At 55.5% G+C, this 26,011-nt stretch overlaps 1 protein-coding gene across 1 annotated transcript in view; it reads right to left on the reverse strand.

Moving 5' to 3' along the window:
• Positions 1-21,589, reverse strand: part of ARRDC1 (arrestin domain containing 1) — a 38,049-nt gene extending 16,460 nt beyond the window's left edge. Inside the window, exons 1-2 of the mRNA XM_034067540.1 lie at positions 21,413-21,589; positions 4,984-5,094 (exon numbers count right to left, since the gene is read on the reverse strand). Of these exons, the coding sequence (XP_033923431.1) occupies positions 4,984-5,094; positions 21,413-21,530 (229 nt within the window). The 5' untranslated portion in view covers positions 21,531-21,589. The remainder of the gene's footprint in view (positions 1-4,983; positions 5,095-21,412) is intronic.
• Between the last annotated feature and the right edge of the window lie 4,422 nt (positions 21,590-26,011).

Genomic DNA, 26,011 nt, shown 5'->3' on the forward strand with positions numbered 1-26,011 from the left:
TCCAGAGCAGAGCTGCTCCAGCCCTCACAGCATCTCCATGACCTCCTCTGGCCTCACTCCAACAGCTCCAGGTCCTTCTGGGGTGCAAGCACACTCTGCTGCCTCATGCAGAGCTTTTCATCACCCTCCACCCCCAAGTCCTTCTCCTCAGGGCTGCTCCATCCCACCCCCCAGCCCGTGTTTGTGCTGGGGATTGCCCCAACCCTTGCTCTTGGCCTTGCTGAGCTCCAGGAGGTTTGAACTGTTCCAGCTTCCCGGCTGTTAAGTGGGAAAAGCAAATCACGCCTCAGCCTCCCTTAAGAGCCACTCATGAGCAGTGAGACCTCCCTGCTGCTTCCAGCACCTGCTCAGCCCCAGCCAGAGGCTTTCCCAGAGCACAGACACTGCTCTGCTCGAGCAGGGACATGAGCAGGGTTCTCTGCAGCAAAACCACCCATCACCAACCTGCAGATGCTCAGAGCAAGGCTGAGTCCTCCTCACCACAGACACTGCTCCAAGGTGGGGGATGAGAAGGGAAATTAAGGATGAGGCCAGTGCCTTAAATAACTGCCTTATGTTGCAAAGCAGGCATCTGGGTTATTTCAGGGCCTGCCTCCTTTCTCATACAGTGTACACCCCTAAAATACCCCAAACCAGTGTGTAATACAGCAACAGCTGATGCTACAGAGGACGAGGTGCCCCCTCACTTATTTCAGTGCAGAGGCATGTGGGTGAAGTACACAGTCATCCCTAGCTGCTTAAAGAGCAATCCAAGCCTCCATAGCTCTGCAAACCCCCTCTCCCCTTCCCCCCTCGTGTCCTCAGAAGCACAGATCACCGATTCTCAGCTCCCGCTCAGGATGTGGGCAGGGAAGCAGCGAGGCAGCTGTTTTCCAGGCTGAGCCTGCCTCCTGCACTCCTTCAAGTACATGAGACACGTGCCAGGGCAAGCCAGAGGTGCGTTGGCTTCATGGCCCTGGGGAGACCAGGGACCTCCCCTAACACGAGGTGATGCTATCAGGCTGGATGAGGCCTCTGCAAGAGGGCTGGGGATGGTGCCACAGGGAGCTTGGCATCACCCTGCACCCCAGGGCACAGCCCTGCCTCCAGCTCCCCCCAGAGGCTGTTGCTCCCCCTTGATGCACAGGTTCAGAAAGGGAGGTAGCAGCAATGCTGTAAGGGGGAAGGAGGAACTGCAGAGTGCTCTGAGTTCTCCCCTTCCTCCGTTCATTTTCCATTTGTGCTGCTGGAAGGTGACATTGGGCAGCCCTGGGAGGGTGCTGAGGCGCTGGCACAAGGTGCCCAGAGGAGCTGTGGCTGCCCCATCCCTGGCAGTGTTCAAGGCCAGGTTGGACACAGGGGCTTGGAGCAGCTGCTCCAGTGGAAGGGGTCCCTGCCCGTGGCAGAGGTTGGAGCTGGAGCAGCTTTAAGCTCCCTTCCAACACACACTGGACTGTGACTGTATCCCCCTTTATGGATAAGATGCTCTCACAGTGCTCCTCCACCTAACACATGGGGCCTCCCATGGTCCTGGCCTCCCTTCTGCCCTTCAAGGTGTGAGGAGGAAGGGTTGGCACAGACAGCCTTCACCTGAGGAACAGGTACACATTCACCCCGGGGGGTTTGCCATGGTTTTATGCATGTGACAGCACTGTCCCATATGCCACAACTGCACTTGTCCACTGTAATCTCTTCTTGTGGTCCTGCTTTTCACTGGTGGCTGTCAGATGCCGGCCAGGGAAAGAGTCATGGGCTGGCCCCATGTTCTGTGCTCAGAAATGCTTCCAACTCCATTAACTAACCTGGGCTCCTGCCATCACCCATCAGCAAGCTCAATACCCTGAGCCCCAAGAGCCAGGAGTGTTTCCTGCCTCAGTTTCCCCTCCCCACTGGGTTTCAGACCTGCAGGGAGGCACCCAGGGAGCACCCACGAGCACAGGGTGCAAGTCCCCAGAGGCAGCTCCCCTCAAACAGCTTCTCTGGCAGACACGGGAGCAGCTCATCCCTGTGGAATGCTCTTGCCTGGAGTCACAGGGAACGGGACAGCTTTGAGCAGAGCAGCACCAAGGGAGTGCCCACCCATCTGGAGCTGCCTCACACTGGTCAGGAAAGGCCAGAGCAGCTGAGAGCTATTCCAGGGGAGCCTAAAAATGCCATGGCTGAGTCAGCGCTGAGGCCCTGCCTGCACCAGGCACAAGTCCCATAGCAAACCCCTGCCCTGCTGCTGCTGTGCCCCCTTGGAGCAGGCAGGCAGAGCCAGGCACGTGTAGAGGCACAGACATGGAGAAGCAGCCTGGCTTCCTGCGGCTCCAGACACACACCAGTGTCAGGCCAGGCTGTGACAGCAGTTATCTCGCTCCCCATGCTACAGGCTGGGGCAATGCCAGCCCCAAGGCTCTTGTTTCCACTCCACACAGCCCAGTGCAACTGCAAGGGACAGCCTCAAACCCATCTCTGCTGAAGGACACAGGCCCAAAGGCAGATCCACGCTGTCCCCTACAACGTACATCCCACTACTTGCTCTGCTGTGTCGTTGCTGGGACCAGCCATCCTGCCTGAAGACAGACATGGGACAAGCAGTGCAAGTCCAGGACAGTAACTCCTGCCCCACAAGCACTGCCCTTGGCTACAATCCCATGCACAGACATGCCCACCCCGTCCACAGCTGCATCCCTGCAATGGGAGCCAGAGGCTGGCAGGTCCCAGTGGCTGTGTCCACTTTGACACAGAAAGCAGAAGAGCACACACAGGTCAGTGACCAGGTGCCTGGTACAATGCTCCTGATTGATTGCTGGGAGCTGGGACCAGGCTTTTCCCCATAATTGCACTGCAGGCTTGCAACACCAGACAGTAACCTCAGTACTACACATGTCAGCTTTAGAACACAGGACTCCACAGTCCTAAATGACACATTTTCCCTTCATTACATCTCTGAAAAGTCATATAGTATCTTAGAATAATAGAATGATTTGGGTTTGCTTTAAAGCTCCTCCAGCTCCAACCCCTGCCATGGGCAGGGACACCTTCCACTGGAGCAGCTTGCTCCAAGCCCCTGTGTCCAACCTGGCCTTGAACACTGCCAGGGATGGGGCAGCCACAGCTTCTCTGGGCACCCTGTGCCAGCACCTCAGCACCCTCACAGGGAACAGCTTCTGCCTAAGAGCTCAGCTCAGCCTCCCCTCAGGCAGCTCAAAGCCGTTCCCCTTGTCCCTTACATGTCCTTACAAGTCCTCCACTACCGTTTCTCTCCTCACTGGCCTGGAGCTATGACAGCTCTGGAAGTCCTCAGCCAACCCGGTCTGTCCCATCACACCCCTGGCACAGAGCTGGGCAGCTCTAGGAGCAGCTCCAGCACAGAGCCCAGCCCTGCCCTGGGCACCCATTCAAGTCTCAGGCTGGCAGAGTCTGTAACAGTGGCAGTTCACAGATAGCAGCAGTTCACAGATAGCAGCATTGCACAGAGCTACCCAGAGCCTCGGGCCAGAAATTAACAGCTAAAAGACTAGGGCTGCCCATGAACTGGCAAACCAGCTGGGAATACCAGCTTTTGGCTGTCTGTGGAATTCAGGCCTTCAAAGCGGACACTACAGAGCCATGAAAGGGTGTAGCCATTAATGCATTTTCCTTGCCTCCTTCCACACTGGCCCTAGCTGTCAAGGGGAGAGCTCCCAAGGGCCACCCACAAGACCTGACTATCAAACTCTCCCAGGGCTGCCCATCCCACGAACAGCACATCAACCCTTCCCACTCCTACCTCCTGCTTGGCTTTTGCCACTGCTCAGCTTTACCAGCACAGAACCAACCACAGCACCACAGCTCTCCCTTGGACCTTTAAATACCAGAAACAAAAGTTGGAGGTGGGTTTTTCAGTGCAGTTGCAGGTTTAAACCTCTCCAGAACAGTACAATCATTCGCAACCTGCAGCTCCCACCTCAGCTCCGTGGCCTGCAGCACCTTATATCCTCTGGGACTTTGCTACCCTTGACATTCACAGCTGGGCTCTCTGCCTGTGCTCAGCACCACATCCAAACGCAGGCAGGAACATTGCCCTCCCTGGCAGTTCACGTGCAGCTGCAGCCCCTGGGCTATGAGCCAGGCACAGGGCTGTCTCCCTTCCCCAAGCCTTCGAGCAAGCAGTGCTCCTGCCACTTGCTGTGAGGATGAGGTCAGTCTCCCCTCAATGCTAAAGCTCTGCTTGGAAAACTGCTGAGCTAGCAGGAGCTGCCACTTCAGGTTTACCCATTTGCTGTTAGGAGATAAACCAGCAATGGAGGGCTGAGCTCCTGCCACCCTTGGCTTTTGCCATGGCTCAGTTACTGCTGCAGCCACTGCCTTTGGCAGGTGAACGCTGGCCCGTCTTGATTTCAACAGGAGCTAGAGCACAGCATGAATTATTTGTGGTGAGCTGACCTATTTACCAGCAGAAAGACAGCATTCATTCCAGCCCAGAGTCCCCAGAGGCTGCTGGTGTCACTTTACCCCACAGGATAACACAACCCCACTGCTATCTCTGGGCATCTCACCTCACAGGGGTAACTTGTCCTAGGCTGCTCCTGCCATGTCTCTTGGAGGACAAGAACAGCTCCACATCCCTTTCAGTGCAAACTACTCCTGGCCTGCAAGTGGGCTCTCCTGACCAGCTCTGATCAGTGTTTTGTGACCATCACAGCCAACACATATAGAAAGCAGAGCAGAGTGAGCCCACAAGGCCTTGAAACAGTGGAGAAGTCACTGCTGGCAGCTCAGTTTCATGCAGAGCAGGCTCAGAGCATGTGAGCAGTGTTTGTGGGGTGGCTGCCAAGTTCTGCAGCTACACAGGATGCTTCTCTGTACAGCTCCTTCTAAGCTATTCTCATCTCTAATATTGGCTCCCATCCTCTGTGCACAGTCCTAGGCAGCCTGTGAAGGGGTACTGCACATTGTGAAGATGCTGAAATCTTGGCAACTCATTCCTGTTGAGCATCTCAGAATCAGAGACCTCCATCACATCACTGTGGACCTTACCTTTGTCTGCCAGAGACAGTGTGCTGTTAAAGTACTGCTCCTCCACAGTCCATGCTGTGTCATTGATCTTGTTAGATACCCCACAGGATCCAACGCAGCTCACCTTGATGGCTGTGGAGAGAATGCACACCTGTAAGCTCTGGGAGAAAGCACAACCTCAAGTTCAGACTTGCTTCAAGTACTTGTGCAGGAGCAGGGCCTCATGAAGCACACACAAGGTGCAAAAACACAGCAAAGGAATTGGGTCATGTTTTCATTTCATTTCAGAAGCATGTTTTCCCTTTACTCTCAACACTATTGCATGCTCCCTGCTACTCCAGTGCTATTTCCAGACGTTATCACCTTAAGTCCTGGCCTCTTGCACTGTGAAACCCTTAGCAGCACTGATTCCAGCTCTCCAAGAGATAACCCTCTCTCCAGTTTGCTCCCAGATGAAGCAACATGCACGTCAGCCTCAGCACTCAGGCTCACAGCAAAGACTTTTGTGGCCACTTTGAGTGGCTTCTGCTTCCTGTTACAGACTCGGGGCCCACAGCAAAGCCACGCAGCAAGGTCTGGAAGCACCTGAGATGCCATCTGATGGTCCCAAAGCAAGGAGGGTAAATCTGAGCTATGTTTGTGCCTTGCCTTGGGAAAGCCACCCCAGAGCCCACCTTGCAGAATGGCTTTCAGAAGAGGTACCCACAGGACATTTTCAGTCAGTCTTGGCCAATTCACAGCAGGTTGAAATCAAGCTCTGATGTTAACACTGGACCACAGAGACAAATGTGATGGACTGGCCTTGTTTCACAGCAGATGATGCACAGCCTGCCCCCATGCAGGGAGGATGCAGACAGACTGATCACAGCACAAACCAGGCCTTCAGCTTTGTCCCAGCTGAACACAGAATCATAGAATAGTCCTGATTGTCACCACGTTTTGAGCAGCTTCAGTGGATCCCACAGAACTCCCTCACTGGATTCACTGTGTGACTGCTTCTGCTGGCAGGAGCTACCAGACAGACTCTTCTCCTGTTTCACCCATCTGCTCCCCTCTATCCAAGCCCTGTCTCACAGGAAGCATCTCCCTGGGAGGCAGGAGGCCAATTCATGCTGGCTTCAGAGCTCTCCCCTTCCCCACGCCTCCTCACAGGCACCTCCCCAGACACCAAGGGCTGTGTGATGCTGCACACAACCACCCCAAAAGCCATGCCTGGCTGGTGTGACCTTGTTCCCCACACTGACTCAGCACAGGGTGGAAAGAAACCCAAACCATCTCTGGTGGGAATGGACAGGCCTTACCCCAGTGCCCTACTGGTGCTTTGCTACATGCATTCAGGTGAAACGAGCTTCTCAGGGCTGGAAGTCTCTCATCCCACAATGAAGAACAGCTTCCCCCCATCAGATCTCCTACTGTGCCTTCCCAGCCTGATCATGACTCTGAACACTGTTGCAGTCAAAGGGCTGTTTCATACTCAAGGGCAATGGATAAACAGCTCCAGATGCCAACTCTCATTAACACACAGCAACAGAGCAGCAACGCTGACACAGCAGCTCACCTGTGTGTGTCTGGGATGTGCATTGCCACTTCCAAGGCACTTCCAGGGGAGCGTGGCCTCCACATCACAGCATGTGGTCTGTGCAGACACCAGTCCCCTCTGGAAGCAAACCATCACCCCAAACCCCCCTGCAGGTCTGGGACATGCAACCCTCTCTTTTGCCAGATGGCAGAGCCAAAACCACACAGGGCCTTCAGCATCAGAAGGAGCAGGGAACGGTACCCACACACTGGTACCAGATCACGTGTTTCCACCTCAGACACACTGCCACGTCTCTGGATTCACAACAAGCCTGTCCCACTTCAAGTTAGCCCAGAACTTGGATGGCTTAAGTCAAATCAAGCCCAGATTCAACTGCTCCACTCCCACATTTTCACACAGAAGATGAGAGCAAGAAAAACCCCACCAAGAACTGGAGAACATCCACAGAACATTCACATCCTTCAGGAGCAACAGGCTCCCCCTCAGGCTCCCTTCACCACAGGAGTTTATAGATCACCACCATCTGTTGCAACGCCCAGATACAGGGATGATGGTCTTGAATTTGAGCTTGCTGCATTGCTGCATTGCGGTGCTGAGGCATTCCTGCTCCTGGGAGGCAGGTGGGAGGGATGTTCAGGCACATACATGTTAGAGACCATCTCCCTTCCCGCAGCAGACAAACTCAGCGAGCAAAGGCAGTGGGTTTGCAGTGGGACGTGCAGAGCCAGCCTTTGCCTGGTGGTCCCTGCTGGGATGATGGAACCCCTGTAACCAACATTAGGGCTGCACTTAACTGTGTCTCAAGGTCTCACTTCATGTAGCTAAGGAGTTGTCCATCAGAGGCACAGGAGCTGTCAGCTCCAGAGCTTCTCAACTACCAGCATTCCAAACTGGTGTGGTCGCAGCCAGCCTGTGCCTATGGAAGAGGGACAGATCCTGGGGGAAGGAGAGGTCTGGGGCTCTTGGGGGTCCCAGTCTTGCAGCCCTCTCCAGTGACACACATTCCTGACCATCACAGACCCTGGGACTGCCGTTCCAGATGCATGGAGACAAGCAAAGAGCCAGACAGCAACATCTCAAGCTGAAAAGCTGGAAGGCAATTTCACACCAATGGAGAAACCCTCCCCTTTATGCTCTCCAGAGCTGCCAGTGTAGTGTTAACCAGGCACACTGAGTCACTAGGTACAGGGCAAGCCTTGGAGCAGTTCAGGTGGCAGAGGATTTGCTGTGGAGCATCTTCTCCAATCTATTTCAGAAACATGAGCTTCTTGCACCTCACTGGGCGAGAAATGGGGTGGGCAACATATGCGTTGCCCCATGGCTGAGAGAGGGGCTGTGGCTGGATACAGGGATCACCCCACAGCTCATCCCACAGGCTCCTGGAGGAGGCAGCAGATCCACAGCTCCCCCAGGGTGGGCAAAGCAGGGGTACAACAGATACAGAGCAGCCAGAAGCCCCCATATTCCATGGCCACAACCACAGAGCAAGCCTAGCAGGAAAGCCTGGCAGTTACAGGGCTCTTGTTCCTCCAGGTTATCTTGAGAGGGGCCAGGTTCCACAGGTCAGACCAGCAGCTCTGCTCTGGAGCCAGGCTGAGAGAGCTGGGCTGGGGCAGCCTGGACAAGAGAAGACTCCTGAAGGGGAGACCTGAGAGCAGCTCCAGTGCCTAAAGGGGCTGCAGGAAAGCTGGAGAGGGGCTTGGGACAAGGGCCTGTAGGGACAGGCCAAGGGAAATGGCTTGAACCTGCCCAAGAGAGGGGAGACTGAGCTGAGCTCTTAGGCAGAAGCTCTTCCTTGTGAGGGTGCTGAGGCGCTGGCACAGGGTGCCCAGAGAAGCTGTGGCTGCCCCATCCCTGGCAGTGTTCAAGGCCAGGTTGGACACAGGGGCTTGGAGCAGCTGCTCCAGTGGAAGGGGTCCCTGCCCGTGGCAGGGGTTGGAGCTGGAGGAGCTTTAAGGTCCCTTCCAACACAAACCAGGCTGGGATTTCTCTTATCCCTAACTATGTTTTGGAGCAGCCTCACCATGGAATCCAGAAGCATCCCACAGGCAGAGGAAGACACTGGGGACTCTCCTGGCAATCCATATGGGGTCCTGCCCACAGCAGAAGGAGGGATGGGGGCAGATGATGGCCACAGCTCAGGCTTGTGGAGCTGGGGCAGCTGCAAGCTAAAAACAGGGTCAGTGGGACAGCCCTGGGAAACCAGCACCACCAGAGCTACCTGAGGGGCAAAGCTTCTCAGCACCACTGTTAGGAAGCAGGATGCACAGCTTGAGCCTTCCCAAGGAAACCTCTGTGCCAAGCTGCAGACAAAGCAAATGAAAGGTTTCTATATCAGAACAGGCTGGTTCCAGTTAACAGAAACCCATAAATGCCTCTGGAATCCAGTGCTACCAGTGCCCAGGTTACCACGCTCCTGCTCCCTGTGTACCCAACCTGCTCTGAATAAATACAGAGAAGTGTAGGGAGGAGGCAAAGAGCAGCAAGCAGAGAAGAAATGAATTATGAAGCCCTGCAGAAGACAAAAGCCTCTACCCTGCAGTCCCAGAGGGATTTGGGAAGTGGGCAGCTTCACATCCAGCCAGATACATCCTTAGCAACGTACTACGTGCCATATGCTGGAAATAAAAGGAGACAGTTGAGACATATCCATCTCTGCAGGAAGTAAAAATAGAGATGCCAGGAGCTGGGCATGTCTGCCGCCTTCCAAGGTGATTTGAGAAGAGCAGTCTCGGACCTCAAGTTACTGTTGCTGGTGACCCAGTGAGATACCCTCCTCAGGAGGGCTGGTATTGCAGCTGCTGGATGTGCACATCCCTGCTTCCAAAACCCAGCCATGTGCTGAGCAAGCAGAGTCTCACCAGCACACTGAATAGGGCAGCAGGGCCAGCCCTGTCCAGCTTCAAGTCCCATCTCCATCACACACCGACTGCAGCAGGGACAGGCAACAGGCAGTGGAAGAGGGAGGGAGACACCAACAGCCTCGTTGGGGTGGGGGTTCTGGGATGGGGAAGCAGCAGAAGTCGAGGGTGGTGGTTGTTGCACGGTGGTGGTTGCTGCACGGTGGTGGTTGTTGCACGGTGGTGGTTGCTGCACGGTGGTGGTTGCTGCACTGAGCAGCAGTTTGCACAGGACAAACGGACCAACCTGTCATTCTAGTGTGAGATGTCCCTGCCCATGGCAGGGGATTGAAACTGGGTGATCTTAAGGTCCTTTCCAACCCTAACCATCCTATGATTGCCCTTCCACTGCAAGGACAGATGAAGAGCTGGTGCTGAGCTCTGGACCAGCACTTGCAGCCAGCCCTGGGGCTTCACAAGCTGAAGCCCACTTGTATGTGACCTCAGCCATGTCTGTTGGACACAGAGGCTCCAGCTCCACAAGCATGGGATGAGGGGGATGGCACAAAACCACCCATTGCCTATGCCGTGACCTCCTGCAGGACCGGGATGTGCATTCCCAATGGGTTCAGAGGTACCTGTGGACCTGAGAGGTGCTTTGGAAAACTTGTGCTCACCTGGAGCAGATAATGAGGGAGCAGAGGGGGAGAAAGCGCTGGGGAGACAAGTGAATGTGCATCGAAGACTTAATTCCATAGAAACCAGCCACAGCAAGCCAGAGCCCCCCTTCCTCCTCCATGTTCATCAGAGCCCGGGCAGGCAGGATCACCACAATGTAATCAGATTGCCTCAAGCTGCTGTCTGTATGCACAGAGCTGCAGGGACTCAGCACCCCATGAGCTGGGAACGGGACGCATTTCCCTGCCCCAGCCCTGCACATCCCAGGGGCCAGAAACAGCCCCAGAAGAAGGGTGACATTGCCCAGAGCCCCATCCAGTGCCCAGTGCATGGTCCTGGGGCCCTGCCCTTCACAGAGCCATGGCTGGCACAGCAGCAGGAGCCAGCTCAGCGCTCAGCACCGCAGCTCCACCCCGGAGTGAAACCTGGCTTCAGAGATGGTACCTTTTGGTACACCCTGAGAGCTCCTGGCCCCGTGAAGTCCCTGCCCTCGATGTGATGAAGATGATGTGTTTGGGGTTACACACAGAGCCAGCAAAGCAGGACCAGATGGTGCTGGGAAAAGGGAAAGCCCATAGACAGAGAGAGTTACTCTCAACCAATAGCAGAGACTGGGGGATTCCTAGTAAAGCTCCATGAGAAGTGGATGCTGAGGAAGCCAAAACCCCACAGAGGGGCAGGATGAGGCCTTTGTACTGACAGCCTTTCCACGGACACAACCCAGCACCACCTCAGACACACAGGGCTCATGTCTGCTAAGCAGGAAGGCTGGAAGCTCCCAAGATCTGCTACTCCCTCCCGCCCGAGTACCCTGCCACTACCAATTAAATCAACAGCTCCCAATGAACACCCATCTGTCCCCATCCTTCTGGGGCCATCCTGCCAGCTCCTGAGACACAAAGTCAGGAGCCAGTGAGGCAAGAGCAGAGCTTACAGCGACTGCTGGAGGCAGTGGAGGGCTCAGTGCAAGGGGAAGGATTTTATCCTCTTCCTCCCCAAGAGCCCAGCACAGGCGCAGGGAGGGCACTCAGCCTCTGGTGTGGAAGGAGAGGAGTTGTCGAGAGGACCAGTTCCCGCTTCCCATCTCAACTCAGACCCAAGCCTGTAGCCAGGCCCCCGGAGGGGACACACACTGAGCACATCTCCCAGCCCAGCAGCAGCCTCTAGCACACCAGGACTTGGCTGCTGCTCCCTGTGAGCCGGGGGGACATCCCAGCTCCTGCAGTCCATCACACAGGTCACCCCAGTACAGCTCTGCTCAGAGGCTCCAGTGAACCAGTGAAACACTGCTATGGTTTGACTGGTCTGTGCCCCTGTGCTGCTGCCCATGGGTGATGCTGCTGCCATGCACAAGCCCAGCTGGGGCTCAGGACCGCCCCTCTGCAGTGCACAAGCTTTAGCATCATTTAGTGTCCAGGAGCAAGAGATGCTCAGCCAATCCTTCCCTAGGTTTGCACTGGCCCTCTGCACCCTGCAAGAAGAATCACTCACACAATGGAAGACACATCGTGATCTTCCAGCAAAGCAAGCCCAAGCCCAGCAACACCCATCCTAAGCAGCACAAGTTCTCCCTGGCTATGAGACAGGGCTGTATTTGCCTGCTGTCAGGCTAAGGCAGGAGGACCCAGCCCCATACAACCTGCAGGAAGCCCAGACCCACCCAACACAGGCCCACGCTGCAGGAAAGATGGACGCAGCCTGTAGAAACTCCACCTGTAGCAGCAACAAGGCAGTGCCAGCTCTGCCACAGGGACAAAGTGACCCACAGCCATTAGTTTGGCTACACTTGAGTTACTTTAGCCAGAGTCCACACCTGCATGGCGAGGGACACATCCATGTAGGCAGTATCGACACATGGAGGATGTTCTAGCAGATGCAGAAGTCTGTACAACAGCAGAGCAGCAAATTGCCTCTGAGGCCATTCCCAAGCAGGTTGGTCCTGCCCCTCTGCAGCCACTTTCTTCCATCACGCTGAGACTAACAAGGAAACCAACATTTCCCATTTTCACCCCAAAATCCAGGGTCAACAGACATCCCAGAAGAAAGCAGGCTCTGGGCTCCACTTCAGAGCAAGGTCCTGTTTAAACTGAACACTTTTCTCCCTTGTAGAGCTGGCAGGTTTATTTCTAGCAGCCTGGTGTTTCATCACCGTGTGCTGATAGAACAGTGGCTGCCCTCAGAGGCAGGGGTCACCTCAAACATGTGGAATGAAATCCCAAGCTGAGCGTGTTTAACAAGCCCAGCTCTGCACGTGTCAGCCTGGAGGTGCAACACCCACCAGTGATCAAGGCCACAGGGGCTGTGGCAGGGGGACAGCCACATGCCACAAAGCCTGTGCCTTGGATCTGCCACTCCTGCTGCCAAAGGCAACAGCAGCTCCTTAGCAACAGGCAGGGAACAAGGCAGCATCCACAGGCAGGGCATCGTGATGGGCTGCACCCATCCAGCCCTTCACCCCAGTCCCCACCATGCTGCTGATGCCACAACCCCCTCTCTGCTCACCGAACATGTTCCAAAAGGGTTGTCCCAGCATCATCCTTTCTCCAGAACTGCCATCCACAAAAAAAAAAACAAAAAACAAAAAAAACCGAGTTTGGCTGGGTTTGGAGTTTTTTTAGCTACAGATTGATGTTGGGCTGGGGCAGCCTGGAGAAGAGAAGGCTCCTGAAGGGGAGACCTGAGAGCAGCTCCAGTGCCTAAAGGGGCTGCAGGAAAGCTGGAGAGGGGCTTGGGACAAGGGCCTGTAGGGACAGGCCAAGGGGAATGGCTTTAACCTGCCCAAGAGAGGGGAGACTGAGCTGAGCTCTTAGGCAGAAGCTCTTCCCTGGGAGGGTGCTGAGGTGCTGGCACAGGGTGCCCAGAGAAGCTGTGGCTGCCCCATCCCTGGCAGTGTTCAAGGCCAGGTTGGACACAGGGGCTTGGAGCAAACTGCTCCAGTGGAAGGTGTCCCTGCCCGTGGCAGGGGTTGGAGCTGGAGGAGCTTTAAGGTCCCTTCTAACACAAACCAGGCTGGGATTCTATGTTTTCTCCTGTGATACTCAGAGGGATGGATATCAGGAGAGGAGGCTGAGTGCTGGCAGTGCAGCTGAGGTGGGTGGCTGGCATGGAGATATTCCTAGTGAGTGCCAGATCTGCCTCTCTCTGCCAGTTACTCCCCAGTACAGATGGGACCGAGCTCCCACCAGAACTTGCAGCAAGAGTCCCACCCTGGCCCCAGCAGCTCTCAGCTCCCAGTGCTTTCAAGTGCAAAGCAGCAGATGCTGCCGGCTTGGTACAGAAGCATCTCGTATTTAGGATCTCAGTGAGGTCCAGGAGAGTTTTACTCACAACCCCTTAACAAGGCAGATCCTAATTTCCTGTCATCCCTCTCAGGGAACCTGCGCAACTTAAACTCAATCTTGAGCTTTGGGCAACCTGAATTTAAGCAAGTTATTCTCTTCAAAGCAGAACAAGGCTGTACATACATAAGCAGTCAACATCTTCATCTGCAGTGCTTGGTTCCTAGAAGAGCCCTGTGGGAAGGGAATGCAAGTCCAGATGCTCAAATGCAGCCAGGCAAGTGGAGCCGAGCCAGCCACTCGCCCCGGCACACAGGAATGCTGACAGACACCAGGACCTGCCAGCACTCAGCACTGCAGCCAGCCAGGGACCACAGCCACCCTTCAGCAGCACTCAAACAGGAGAGGAACCTCGTTTTTTATAGCTTGCCCATACTAAAATAGGTTTCCACCCTGCACTTAGCAATACTTCAGGCCTCAGCAGTGGAGATATTCCAGTACACTCGACTTGGGTGGTTAAAAAAGGAAGAATCAGGCAAGAAACCCCACCGCAGCCGACCACACAGCGCTGCAGGTCACTGCGTGCTGTAAGACCAGTCCACACTGTAACAAACTGCCCCTTTAAACCTATTAACAAACTGGATTGCTCTCTCCCAGCAAGTGCAGAGCCTCCTCCCACCTCGCTGGCACACAAGCCATGACTGAGGGCCAGGCCAAGCTCTCTGCTGTACTGGGAACACACCTCTGCGATGCTTGTGACCACCACCAGCTCCGCTCTGCTCTTCCCACACACCGGAGCAGGGTCAGCAGGCTGTGCCCCCCGGACAGCCCCTCTGCAGGAGCATCACCCCTACTGCAGGCAGATAAACTGCGACTGATCAGGTTTCACTGCATAACCACAAAGAGGTTGATTCACTAGAGCCTACTCCCTTTTCAGGCTCTCTCTAAATAAAGGCTTCAAAGAGTTCTGGAAATTCATGCTTAACAGGCTTACTGTAATACCCGGGCTCCTGTGGGCCAGACACTGCTGCGGGACTGAGTCAGGCTCATTTCTTCTGGGACTCTCGGATACACTTGTCTGGGAGTTAAGGTTCGGACATGTCCTGCTGGCCGATGCTCATGTTGGCAGATGCTCACTGCCACCCACGACACACACTCCTGGTCTCCTCAGCAACAGCCAGCCCTGCAGATGCTCAGGGAAGGGGGTGATGCTCCTCCAGCCCTCAGGAGGAATCACAAGACACTCATAGAACGGGTTGGGTTGGAAGGGACCTTAAAGCTCCTCCAGCTCCAACCCCTGCCATGGGCAGGGACCCCTTCCACTGGAGCAGCTGCTCCAAGCCCCTGTGTCCTACCTAGCTTTGAGCACTCCCCAGGTCAGCTCAGCACCCAACTGAGCAGGAAAAGGCCTGTTACAGGCTGGACACCCCCCACCACATGTGTCTGGGGCACACAGAGTACTCCCATAACCAGGTGCCCTGAGCAAGCCTTTGCCTCCAAGGCACCACAAGGGGAGGGCACAAGAGACAGGGGACAAGCAACTGTGCATAGCTGCACTGAGGCCCATCACCCTGCTGCTCTAATCCCGGCGCTGAACTCACAAGTCAGCAGCTAGAATTTGCTGAGACACCTCCAAATGATTTAATGCTGCTGCAGCCCCCAAGCACAAGCCCAGAGCCAGCTCGCCCCTCCTAGCAGGGGAGGTTTCAAGTGTCTTTTCCTTAGGAGCCTTATTTATAAGCAGTAAAACCACCCTGCATTTAGTGACTCCTCTTTTAGTCTGCATACCAGGCTCTCCAGTGGGGAGGCAGGAGGTGCAGTGTGGCACAGCACCATGGGAGAACCCAGCCACATCCCCTCGCTTGCTCTCCACTGAACATGTCACACGCCACATCGAGCTCCCAAGCGTTGCTTTCACACGTCTCAGTTGTCAAGAAACCCCTCTGCCCCAGCATCTTCAAAGAAAGCAGCTAGAATCCACTTCATTCTGCATTAGAGCTGCTCCTGTGATTTCCTCTGATGCCATTCAATACAAGCAGCTGGATTCTCTATTTATAGCAAGATCATCAGTTTGGAAAGACAACTTATGTTCTTCTTGTTACCAGAGCAGCAGACAGATAACGAATCCCTGCTATGCTAAGAGTACTACCAGACACCCTTCATGGTCAGGCTGGACACCTGCAGAGGTCTGAGCACATAGAAAATGAAGCATTTGGGACCCCTGGACCTGACATTCAGTCCCATGTCGACACTCCCCATCAAAGCAGCACCTCGCAATACCCACACACTGAGCTTTCCCCCCTGGAATGTTGCCTTCTGAGCCAATTTTATTGAAGTCTTACTGCAGGAAGCATTTGGGATTCAGCTCAGGAGGGGTGGACAGCAAGCTGTTACCTCTGGCCAGAGCTGCTGGAGCCGGAACGACCAAGAGCACAGCTCCTCAGCAAGAACAAAGGATTGGAAGTTACAAGCATTAGCGCTCCAGAAATGATTCATGCTTCTTGGAAACAGCCTTTTTGCTGCAGATATCTGGTAAGATCTGGGTTTTAATCAAGATTAAGGTGCTCAGAGGTCAGGGTGTTTTCAAACTAGGTCTCCAAACAATCCTAGGCTGGCACTCAGCCTGACACCCTCATTTCACCAAGGGGGTCAAAAGCAACATCCACCCTCATCTCAGGACACCCCATATGCTCTCCACTTGACACTGGCTCCCCATCAGCTCATTTTAACTGGCCATCAGGAGGAATTTGGGCTTGTAGAGTTTCTGTGCAAAAGCCATCATGAGGAGACAGAAGCCTGCCCACCTCTGTGGTCTGAAGCCATTTCACCTCCTGTATCAGATCCTGGACATCACCCAGGGACTCAGAGCACACACAGGAACAACTGTGCATAAGGGAAAAATCCTGCTGACTGGCAGCACTCTGGTCCTTTCTCATTTTCTCCTCTCCTAAGCAGTCTGCTCTTCTACACGAGATTTGAAGAGTGACAGGTTTTAAGAGCAGCACAAAGAGGTAATTAACTTCCGCAGCAATCCCTATTGCCAGACTTCAGAGGTCACAACAGTAGCCTAAAGGCTGTAGGTTGGTTATCTGGGCAATCAGCCTTCAAGAAAAGAGGCACCAAACCAAAACCCAGCCCCTGGTGTGCTTGCCAGGCTGACCCAGGAGCAGCTGCCCTGAGCAGGAGGAGGAAAGACCTGCCCCAATGCCAGGCAGAGCACCTTCCAACAGAGGCTGCCCATAGCATTGCAGCACAACCCAACTCACCCACTGACCTTCTGGAAGAGCCTGAGCACTCTCTTCTCCAGACAGCAGAGGACAGCCTCCATGTCCATGGTACTCTTCCTGGCCAAGACTTCACCAAGTCAAGTGACAGCTACATGTCTTTTAAGATGTACTTCCTCCTCTTTCCCAAGAATGACTTTCAGCAACAGGCATTCCCTGACACACCAGAGCAGGACATGCCCATCCATGCACCCACACCTCCCTTGGCAAAGGGGCTGCCCCAACCATCACCTTCCCTGGCTGCTCCAGCTCGCCCAGCCCTGCCTGTGGGGCCATGCTAGGGATGGGGACTTGGCTCCAGAGGAAAGGGATGGGAACACACAAACTTCATCCTCCCAGCCAAGGAACTTCCCTGCTGCCTACCTGACTCCAGCCATGAAAGACAACCTACATCTCCGACAGCTCTGCACTGCTTGGGGGAAGGGATAAGCAACTCACACCCCATTTGTCACACTTGGAAGCAAATCAGACAGACAGAACTCTGCTCCGCTTGTTCTCCCATTGTGTTAAACAAGAGATGTGAGGCTGCAGCATGTCTCCTGGCCACAGAAAGCAGCAAACAAGAGGTTTCTGGATGAGCACAAGTGGTGTACAAGTGGGGGAGCAGCAGAGAGAGGCACACACTACAGAGACAGGAGACACAAAACAATCTCGTGATTAGTTATTGACTCCAGAGGACTTGGAGCTCTAGCAGCAAGCCAGCCAGGAGAGCAGAAATCCCTCTTTTGTTCCCCAGCCTCAGACAGACTTGGCCACACAGCTCCCTGCTGTCTCGCTCCAGACAATGAGAAAAGAAAGTTAATCCGCTTCCCCTGCAGCAGGAGCCATCCAGCCTGCCCGGGAGATGCTGCAGAATACATGAGCATTCCTGTGCATCAGCACCAGCCTCATCCCGGCACCCGCTGCTGCCAGGGAATGCCAGACGGCTGGAGGACCTCACCAGGCACTGCCAGCGTTCCCAGGGATAGGGACAGCTTTGGATCTGCTCCTGCCTGCTGAACCCTTTGGGCCGTGATCAGCTCTGCACTGCAGGCACCGCTCCCTTGCCACGCAGCACCCAGAGCAGAGACCAGCTGTGGGGCTCCTCCTGCCCCAGTGATGTCCAGATGAGCACAGTGATGTCAAACCCACCTTTACAGAAGGCAAACTTCTGACCTGGGATAGAGCAAGCTTCAGCCTAACAGGGACTGAATCCATCCCGTCACCATTGCTTTCCCAAGCAGCCCAAGCCACAGCCCTTCTGCTGGAACACTGTTTTCCTCTATATCAAGTCAAGAGGTAGAGAGGATCGTGGCCAACAAAGTCCTTTGGTGTCACTGCTTCCCCTCAGGAAGGGCACAGGTTACTCACACATCAGACCCACCGTGTGTGTGAACCAACCCCAAACTTCTCCCTACTGTCCTTCTAGGGAAACAGAGGTAATCTTTTACTTTGGGCTCATGCCTTAGGATTCCTGTCACCTGCTTTTCAACCCCCTCGTCACCATCGGCTTTCTCAGTTCTCCACGTGAGAAGAGAGGGTGTTTACTACACTGAAGATGAGAGAAGGAAATCAGGATTCACTGGCACTCTGCTCTGCAGAGGGAATGATGTACCCAGGTACTCCTAGAGCACAAACAGACATCAGTACTTGTGTCAGGAGCTTTGTAGGTCAAGGGAGTGATTTTCAAAGTCAAGTCATCATGGCATAAGCTTGAACAGCTGAATACCAGCGAACAGCAAAGTGCTGCACCCTGCTCTGGAAGGCACTTGCCGTTTGTTTTACCCAGTGACACAGGAGAGGGCTGGTACTTTACCATTACACTTCCGGACACGAGAGCCTGGCAGCGGGGCCGGAATAATCTGCACTGCCCCTGGAAGCCACAGAGCTGAGAGGAAAGTGCTCCAGCTCTCCCAGGCAGCTCAAGCCTTTGTTCCAGCACACTCCCGCCAGCAGCCAGGGCTGCCGGCCCTGCTTTGAGCACACTTATCTCCTTCCTCCCTCCCTTCCTCCCCCCAAATTACCTCCATCTCCAGCTGTCCCAGCGCCAGCTTCCTGGTCGGATTAATTATTCTTTGTGCACCCGCGTTTGACGATTTACCCAGCGAGCCAGGCACAATATGAGGAATTCTGCCTTCCCATTAGCGCCTTCCCCTGAGGCTCACAAGTTCTCAGGGAAGGACCTGCGCCCTGGCACAGCCAAGTGTGCCTCTCCAGAAGGTCTGCTGGGTCACCACAGGCCACTTGTGACGCTGCTCCAAGGTCAGCTGCAGAAGGTGTGCTGCTGAACAGCCTTTCCTCCTAGTCAGCAGGGCTGGCACAGAAGCCAGCGTAGGTGGGAGTGCTTGTGATCCCGCAAGGTGCGTCTCCAGTGAGGTTTTCCCATGACCCAAGATTTCCAGCGTGTTTAGCCAGGCAGAACAGAGCTTTGTTTGTACTGTCTGCCCTTCAGAAGGTGCAATTTTCAAGAGCCATCAAAGGAGTTACCGTGTGAAGTACTCGTCTACAGACTCATTTGCATTTGTGATCTCAAAAAGCCACAACGCTGAAAGAAGCCACCACACGGACTGGTCCAGCTCAGGCAATGGAAAGCACCAAGCCTCAGCGCTGGGGGCCAGACCTGCAATGGGGGAGGACTCGGTGTCTCCTCCTGGGAGCTGTTTCTTAGTCTGAGAAGTGATAGCTGATCACAGAAGGTGTAGGTGTACATACTAGAGAAGCTGATGCCACCCACCTCTCCCCACACTCCACCAGAAAGCCACAGCACATCAGGGTTGCCTGATTCCTTTGCTGCTGAGCCCATGGAGCTCACCAGGGCTGAGCAGCCCCTTTAAGACCTCTTGCCAGCAGGTAGCTGCCTGCTGTCACACCAAGAAGGATGTTTCAGCAGCTACTTGAGACTCCTCCTCTGAGGGTGAGGCATTTCCTTCAGCCAGAAGGAAGAGGGTGCCCATCAGGGAAATCCCCAGCCCTAGTGTGCAGGGATTAAACACCAGAGACTGGAAGGTACAGAGCAGCAGGGAGGAGAGGCAGCAAAGAGCAAAGAGCTGGGCAGATGCTGGTGTCCCAGCCCAACGTGACTTATTTGGGTAGGTTCACATATCAGTTACAGGAAGTTTCCACCCCAGCTGGTGAACCAATACACAGGGATCGCAGCCCAAAACAGCCGCTCAGGTCACCTCTGCACAGAAGCAAAGGGAACAGCCACACACAGCCCACCTCAGATTCCAGCTGGATGCTTCTGCCAGCATTCCTAGAGCCCTGCTCAGCTGCCCCTGCCTCTTACCAAAATCAAACACCAACAGCAAACCCCCTCCTGGCTTCAGGACCAATCCTTACACTGGGCCCCAACGTTTCACAGGGTCAAAGCAATGGGAAAGCAGAAAGAAGATCCAGAACAAAGAGACACATTTCTCCTGCCCCACCACAACCCGCAGCAGCACACCAGGAAGCAAGGAAGATCTGGTGTGAAGGAGAACATGCAGTTCCTCTCCAAGATGGGAGTCGTAGAAGCAACAGCAAGGTGGATCCGTGGCCAGCACAACCAAGCCCTCGGAAGCCAAACACTTGTCTTGCCCAAGAGGCGCCTTCAGGAACAGGCGTGGAAGTGAAGGGGATGGGCTGAGGATGGAAGTCAGCCACACTTTGTTCACATCTTTGCTGGAAGAAGTACCTTTGGGAGTACCCTCCAAAACATGCAACTGTTTCGCTCCAACAGGAGCTGAACAGGCTACAAGTCTGCACTTGTCCAGGATACTGTTTTCCTTGGGAAGCTTCCAAAAGGCTCTTGCAGACAACTGGGAATGGTGCTCACAAAAGCAAGACATAGACAAGCATAGGCACCACCATCCAGGCTGACGTCTCTGTTTAAGAGAGACTTTGCATTTCACATTCTTTGGTCTTTTTTTCCCCATAATAATTTGTTATAAAGGCAGAAGCAAGACAACCTCAGGGAAAACAGCAAATCAGCCTACATTTCCACAGCACTGAGCACAACAACCAACTTGTAATGCAAATGACTTCTAAAGGCTGGGGGAGCAAAGTTCCTGGTTTGGAAGGTCTGAGCCAGCTGCTCATCACTCCCCAACCCATCCCTGTCCCCCTGCCCTGAGGGACGGCAGCAGCCACCAAGGGGGCCCGGGGCTCACCCGGAGCAGCCCCTATACCTCCTGCACCACGAGCACAGTGGGGGCTGCAGCCGCCCGCCCCACCGCGGGCACCCTCTCCCCAGCACACACAGGACCACAGGCACAGCCTGGACGCCTCCAAGCCGGTGCTTCCACAGCTCAAAACGCTCAAGTTATTCCAGATGGAATGGAAGGGATGCTTGCTGCGGACTGGGGTTGCAAACGGGAGGGCACCCTTCCTGCTGGGCTATCATCCCCGGGCTATCATCCCCTGCCTCCCCCCATGACCCTCGCATACAGATCACACATTCCAGCGCAGGGACCGCTGGCACCGCGATGCCGCAGCCCAGGGAGGCCGCAGGGCGCCGGGGGAGGCTGGACACGGAGCCCGGCTCCTCCGCCTGCCTCCCGATGCCATTAACCGGGGCACCGCCGGCTTGCGAGGCTGCTGTGAACCGAGCCCTCCCCCCCAGGGTTTGCTGGGGTTTTAGGGGGCGGGTGGCTGCTTGTTTATGGGATGGGAGCAAAAAGTACGAGGAAGCAGAGGAGGAAACAATTCACAGGTTGTTGCTGCTGCTGCCGCTCCCCTGCCCGCAGCGCCCGCTCCCCGGCGCCGAGAACCGGCTCCTCCGCGCACCCCCAGCCCCGCCACCGGCCCCACGGGACCCGGCCCGGCCCCCCGGGGACAGCAGTGCGGGGAGCGGCGGGCAGGCCTCGGGCTCACCTCGGTACTGCAGCGAGCCCGAGAGCCGCACGGTGACGGTGCCCGCCAGCGGCTCGCCGGGGCCGAACACGACGCGGCTGTCGCCCAGGCGGATCTCGAAGAGCTGCACCTTCCCCATGGCCCCCCCGGCCCTGCGCGCTCCGCCGGCAGCGCTACCTGCGCCCTCCGCCGCGCCGGCCCGTGATGGCCCTGCCCCGCCGGGCCCCGCACCGCCCCGCACCGCCCCTTCCCGGCCCGGCCCCACAGCGCGGCCGAGCCGGGGCGGGACCGGAGGGACGGGGCGGTTTGTGAGGGACGGGCTGGGAGGGAGGGGGACGGCTGTGGGGCTGAGCTGTGGGGCTGGGGTCTGAGGGAAGGAGGCGGCTGTGGGGCTGAGCTGTGGAGGAAGGCGCCGGCTGTGGGGCTGGGGTCTGAGGGAAGGAGACGGCTGTGGGGCTGAGCTGTGGGGGAAGGTGGCGGCTGTGGGGCTGGTTGTGGGGCTGGGGTCTGAGGGAAGGTGCCAGTTGTGGGTCTGGTGTCTGAGGGAAGGCGCTGGCTGCCCCAGCACGGGGCCATCCTTCCTCCTGGTGATCCCTGCTCCCTCTAATCCGATCTCCCCCCCGTAATTCCCTGGCCCAGCTGTCACCTCTCTCCCTCCTATTTTTATAACCCCAATCGCTTTACGTGCCCAGTGAGAGACAAATGCAGGTGACCCGCAGCGCCCTGGGGCTGAGGGGTGAGTGACGCTCCCCACGGATCAGTGGGGTGAAGGGGTCTGACCCTGCCGGGGGTCAGCAGCAGGCTCCCTCCATCTCAATCACCGTGCCCCCCCCCCAGCCCCCCCCGGCTGTACAGCATGGAATAAACCACACCTGCAAAACCCGCACCAAAGGCACGGCTGGCGAGCCCGCTGTGTGCACAGGCAGAATGAACAAGTGTAGAAGGGCTGTGCATCTGCAGAGCACACCCAGCTCGGACCCGGCCGCACAGACAGACAGACGTCCATCCTCCATGGACCTCCAGTGACACCAGCAGGAGGCAGGACCCTCCATGCTGCCTTATGGTGGGTGTTGCGATATTCAGTCCCTCAGAGAGCACCGGCGGAGTTGGTGTGCCCAGAGCACAGGGCTCCTGCCGGGCACTCCCTCCTCTGGCGCTGCAAGCTACCTCTGTTTCCAGCTTGTCTGTAGTCACAGGCAGCATAAACCTCGCTCCATGGCCTGCAGCAGCTCATCTCCTTGTACACCATGCACCTCTCTCCTTGTGCTGCCCTTCTCTTTTGTTTTGCCAGGCTACATGCACTGATTTCTCCAGTCTCTTGGATTGTAACACCAGCCCACAGCAGCTTCCATCAGTCCCTGTTTAGCTCTGACAGCAAAACCCAACAAACTGGAGAGGGGCTCTTCATCAGGGGCTGTAGCGACAGGACCAAGGGTGATGGGTTCAGACTGAAACAGGGGAAGCTGAGGTTGGATCTAAGGCAGAAGCTCTTCCCTGGGAGGGTGCTGAGGCGCTGGCACAGGGTGCCCAGAGAAGCTGTGGCTGCCCCATCCCTGGCAGTGTTCAAGGCCAGGTTGGACACAGGGGCTTGGAGCAAGCTGCTCCAGTGGAAGGTGTCCCTGCGCGTGGCAGGGGTTGGAGCTGGAGGAGCTTTAAGGTCCCTTCAAGCCAAACCAGGCTGGGATTCTCTGATTTTACTAAGCACCCTTTCCCCATGGAAAGTGGCCAAAGGCTCAGGGCTTCCTGCACTGCTGAGGCCACCCTAGAGGGACACCACACGTGCAACAGCTCAGGGTGAAAAGCCCCTTCCCCAAGCTGCTCTCTCCTGTGCACCTGGTTTGCAGAAAAGTTAGCTGTAAGCATGGCAAAAGTTGCTCACCCAAGGTCACAACGTGAGTAAAAAGGGTTCCTGTGCCAGGAGCTGAACAAAGGCACCAAGCACCATGCATGGCTGCAGCACTGCGGGGTGGGCACTGTGTGCTTCACACAGACACGGGAGCCCTTCTTGTGACATGACCAGTGATGCCACAGCATCAATCCATCACCCAGACCATGGCTATGGTGGGCACAGCAGCTTGTGAGGCATAACTAGGTGGGTATAGATTCATAGAATCCCAGCCTGGTTTGTGTTGGAAGGGACCTTAAAGCTCCTCCAGTTCCAACCCCTGCCACGGGTGTTTGGGAAACTGCAAAGGATCCACTTTCCTGTGATTTTGGACCATTGTTTTGCTTTAAAGAAATTGCTTTGAAGGGTTTGGTGTGGTGGTGGGAAATCTCACTTCCTCTAGCTTCTGCCTGCTCTCCCTTCCTCCTTTTTCCCTTAGTAAAAGGGAAATTTCTAAAGAGAAAAGAAAAACAACTGTCAACCCTGGGTTTAGAGTAAAATTTTCCTATCACATAACATCACGTTCCCCACACTTCAAGGAATGTGACATTTCTTGACAAAGAGCATAGTAGTTATTAAAAACCCACCACAACATGTACCAATACCCCACACACTGTCACCTGAGTGTGCCCTGCCTACAACAGAGATGAGCTTCAACCACGAGCCCTGGGAGAGCAGCCATGGGTGCCCTCACACAGGGATCGGCTGTAGCTGCAAGTTGTGTACTCCCCTCACATGTGTAGTAATGTCAAGGCTTCAGAGCTAAGTCATAGACACTGTCTTGTGACTTAAATTTGTTCTTCTTTTGGCCTCCAAAGGCTGCACCTGGTGACAAGGTGGTGGCACAGCCACACCTGACCGTGCCTCAGTTTCCCCGTGCAGGACACCATGATCCTGCCTGGCAGTGCCTGTGCTGAGCCAGGACCCGGGTGTCCTGAGGGAGAGGCACTGCGGAAATGCCGGAGCATAGCCCAGCCGTGACTGGCAGAGGCTGAGCCATGGGAATGCTGCCAGGTGAGGCATGGCACGTTACCCCTGCGGCAGGCAGGAGCTGGCACGGTCATTCCCACCCACTCTGTGCTCTGGGGAACCCCTGTGGCTGCCGGGGAGAGGAACCAGCCTGGCACCCAGCACCCTGGGGACACCCCCATCTCCTCTGTCACAGGGATGAGCCTTTCTCTCAACCCTCAAGTTTTCTTGCTTCGCCTGTTCCAGCCTCTGCCCCATCCTCCTGATGGGAGGACGTGATGGGGGCTTTACTGCTGGCTGGGTGAGCTCACTGCATGTTGTGAGGCCATGGCAGAGGAAGAGGGGAAGCAGCACAACCACAGCAGGTAGTCAGGCTTCAGTCTGGATGTGAGGGACGAGTTTTACAACAAGGGTGGTAAAACACTGGCACAGGCTGCCCAGAGAGGTGGTGGATGCTCCATCCCTGGAGACACTGAAGGCCAGGCTGGATGTGGTTCTGGGCAACCTGATTTAGTTGAAGATGTCCCTGCTCATTGCAGGGGGTTGGAATAGATGAGCTTTGAAGGTCCCTTCCAACCCAAACCATTCTATGATTCTGAAGCTTCCCTTGGATGCAAAACACACACTTTCACCAACAAGCCCATGGAAGGCTCACTGCTAATATACTATATACACCATTAATAACTATTCTATATACCCACATATGTATAGAAAATCCATAATACTGATATATTTATGTTACACTTACATTCATTACCTTTCCAGATCACTCCCCTGCCTCACTCGGTGCCTCGCTGCTCCTCAGCTGATTCTGTGGCCATTCAACCACTTCATCTGATAGGACAGCAGCAACCATTACTCATTAGTTCCAGGCTCACACCTTTCACCAGCTCCCCTGGGTTTGGTGTTGTTCAGCCACACCTTCCTGCACAGTCACCCTTCATCCCACAGGAGGCCACAAACCAAGGTCACCAGCAAGCTCCTATGGGTTCATGGGCTTGGCTGTGGGCAGGTGAGGCAGCTTCCTGAGGGCACGTGCTGGGATCGGAGCCATGTGTCCCGTCAGTGGTGGATGAAGCTCTGGGATCTTGAGCTGCATCTGCCTGATACCCCCATGGTTGCACCAGCTCTCCCACAGTCCCACTCCTTGGGATGATGAGAGATCAGGATCAGCCCCACAGTGGAGCCAGGGGCAGCTTTGGACTCCATCCCAGGGACTCTTCATGACCCTGTATCCTGAGACAGTGTCCCAGGCCTCATTCGTAGGCTCATGGAATGGTTTGTGTTGGAAGAGTTCCAACCCCTGCCACAAGCAGGGACCCCTTCCACTGGAGCAGCTGCTCCAAGCCCCTGTGTCCAACCTGGCCTTGAACACTGCCAGGGATGGGGCAGCCACAGCTTCTCTGGGCACCCTGTGCCGGCGCCTCAGCACCCTCACAGGGAAGAGCTTCTGCCTAAGAGCTCAGCTCAGTCTCCCCTCTCTTGGGCAGGTTCAAGCCATTCCCCTTGGCCTGTCCCTACAGACCCTTGTCCCAAGCCCCTCTCCAGAGAGTAAAAAAGCCAAAGGGGCTGTAGCAGCCTAATAAATACCATCCCCTTACCCTCATACCATGTGCCTGATTGTGGAACAACCTCACTGAGCCATCTCCACCAGACTTCCCTTCCCTGAGGAACAAACCCTATGTGGCTCTGGGCAGTTTGCTTCTGCTGACAACCCTTCTGCTGCTAACACCCACACTTGCCTTTTAGTCCAGCTTTGGCAGGCT

This window comes from Melopsittacus undulatus, chromosome 11, assembly GCF_012275295.1.
Source record: "Melopsittacus undulatus isolate bMelUnd1 chromosome 11, bMelUnd1.mat.Z, whole genome shotgun sequence".
NCBI lineage: Eukaryota > Metazoa > Chordata > Aves > Psittaciformes > Psittaculidae > Melopsittacus > Melopsittacus undulatus.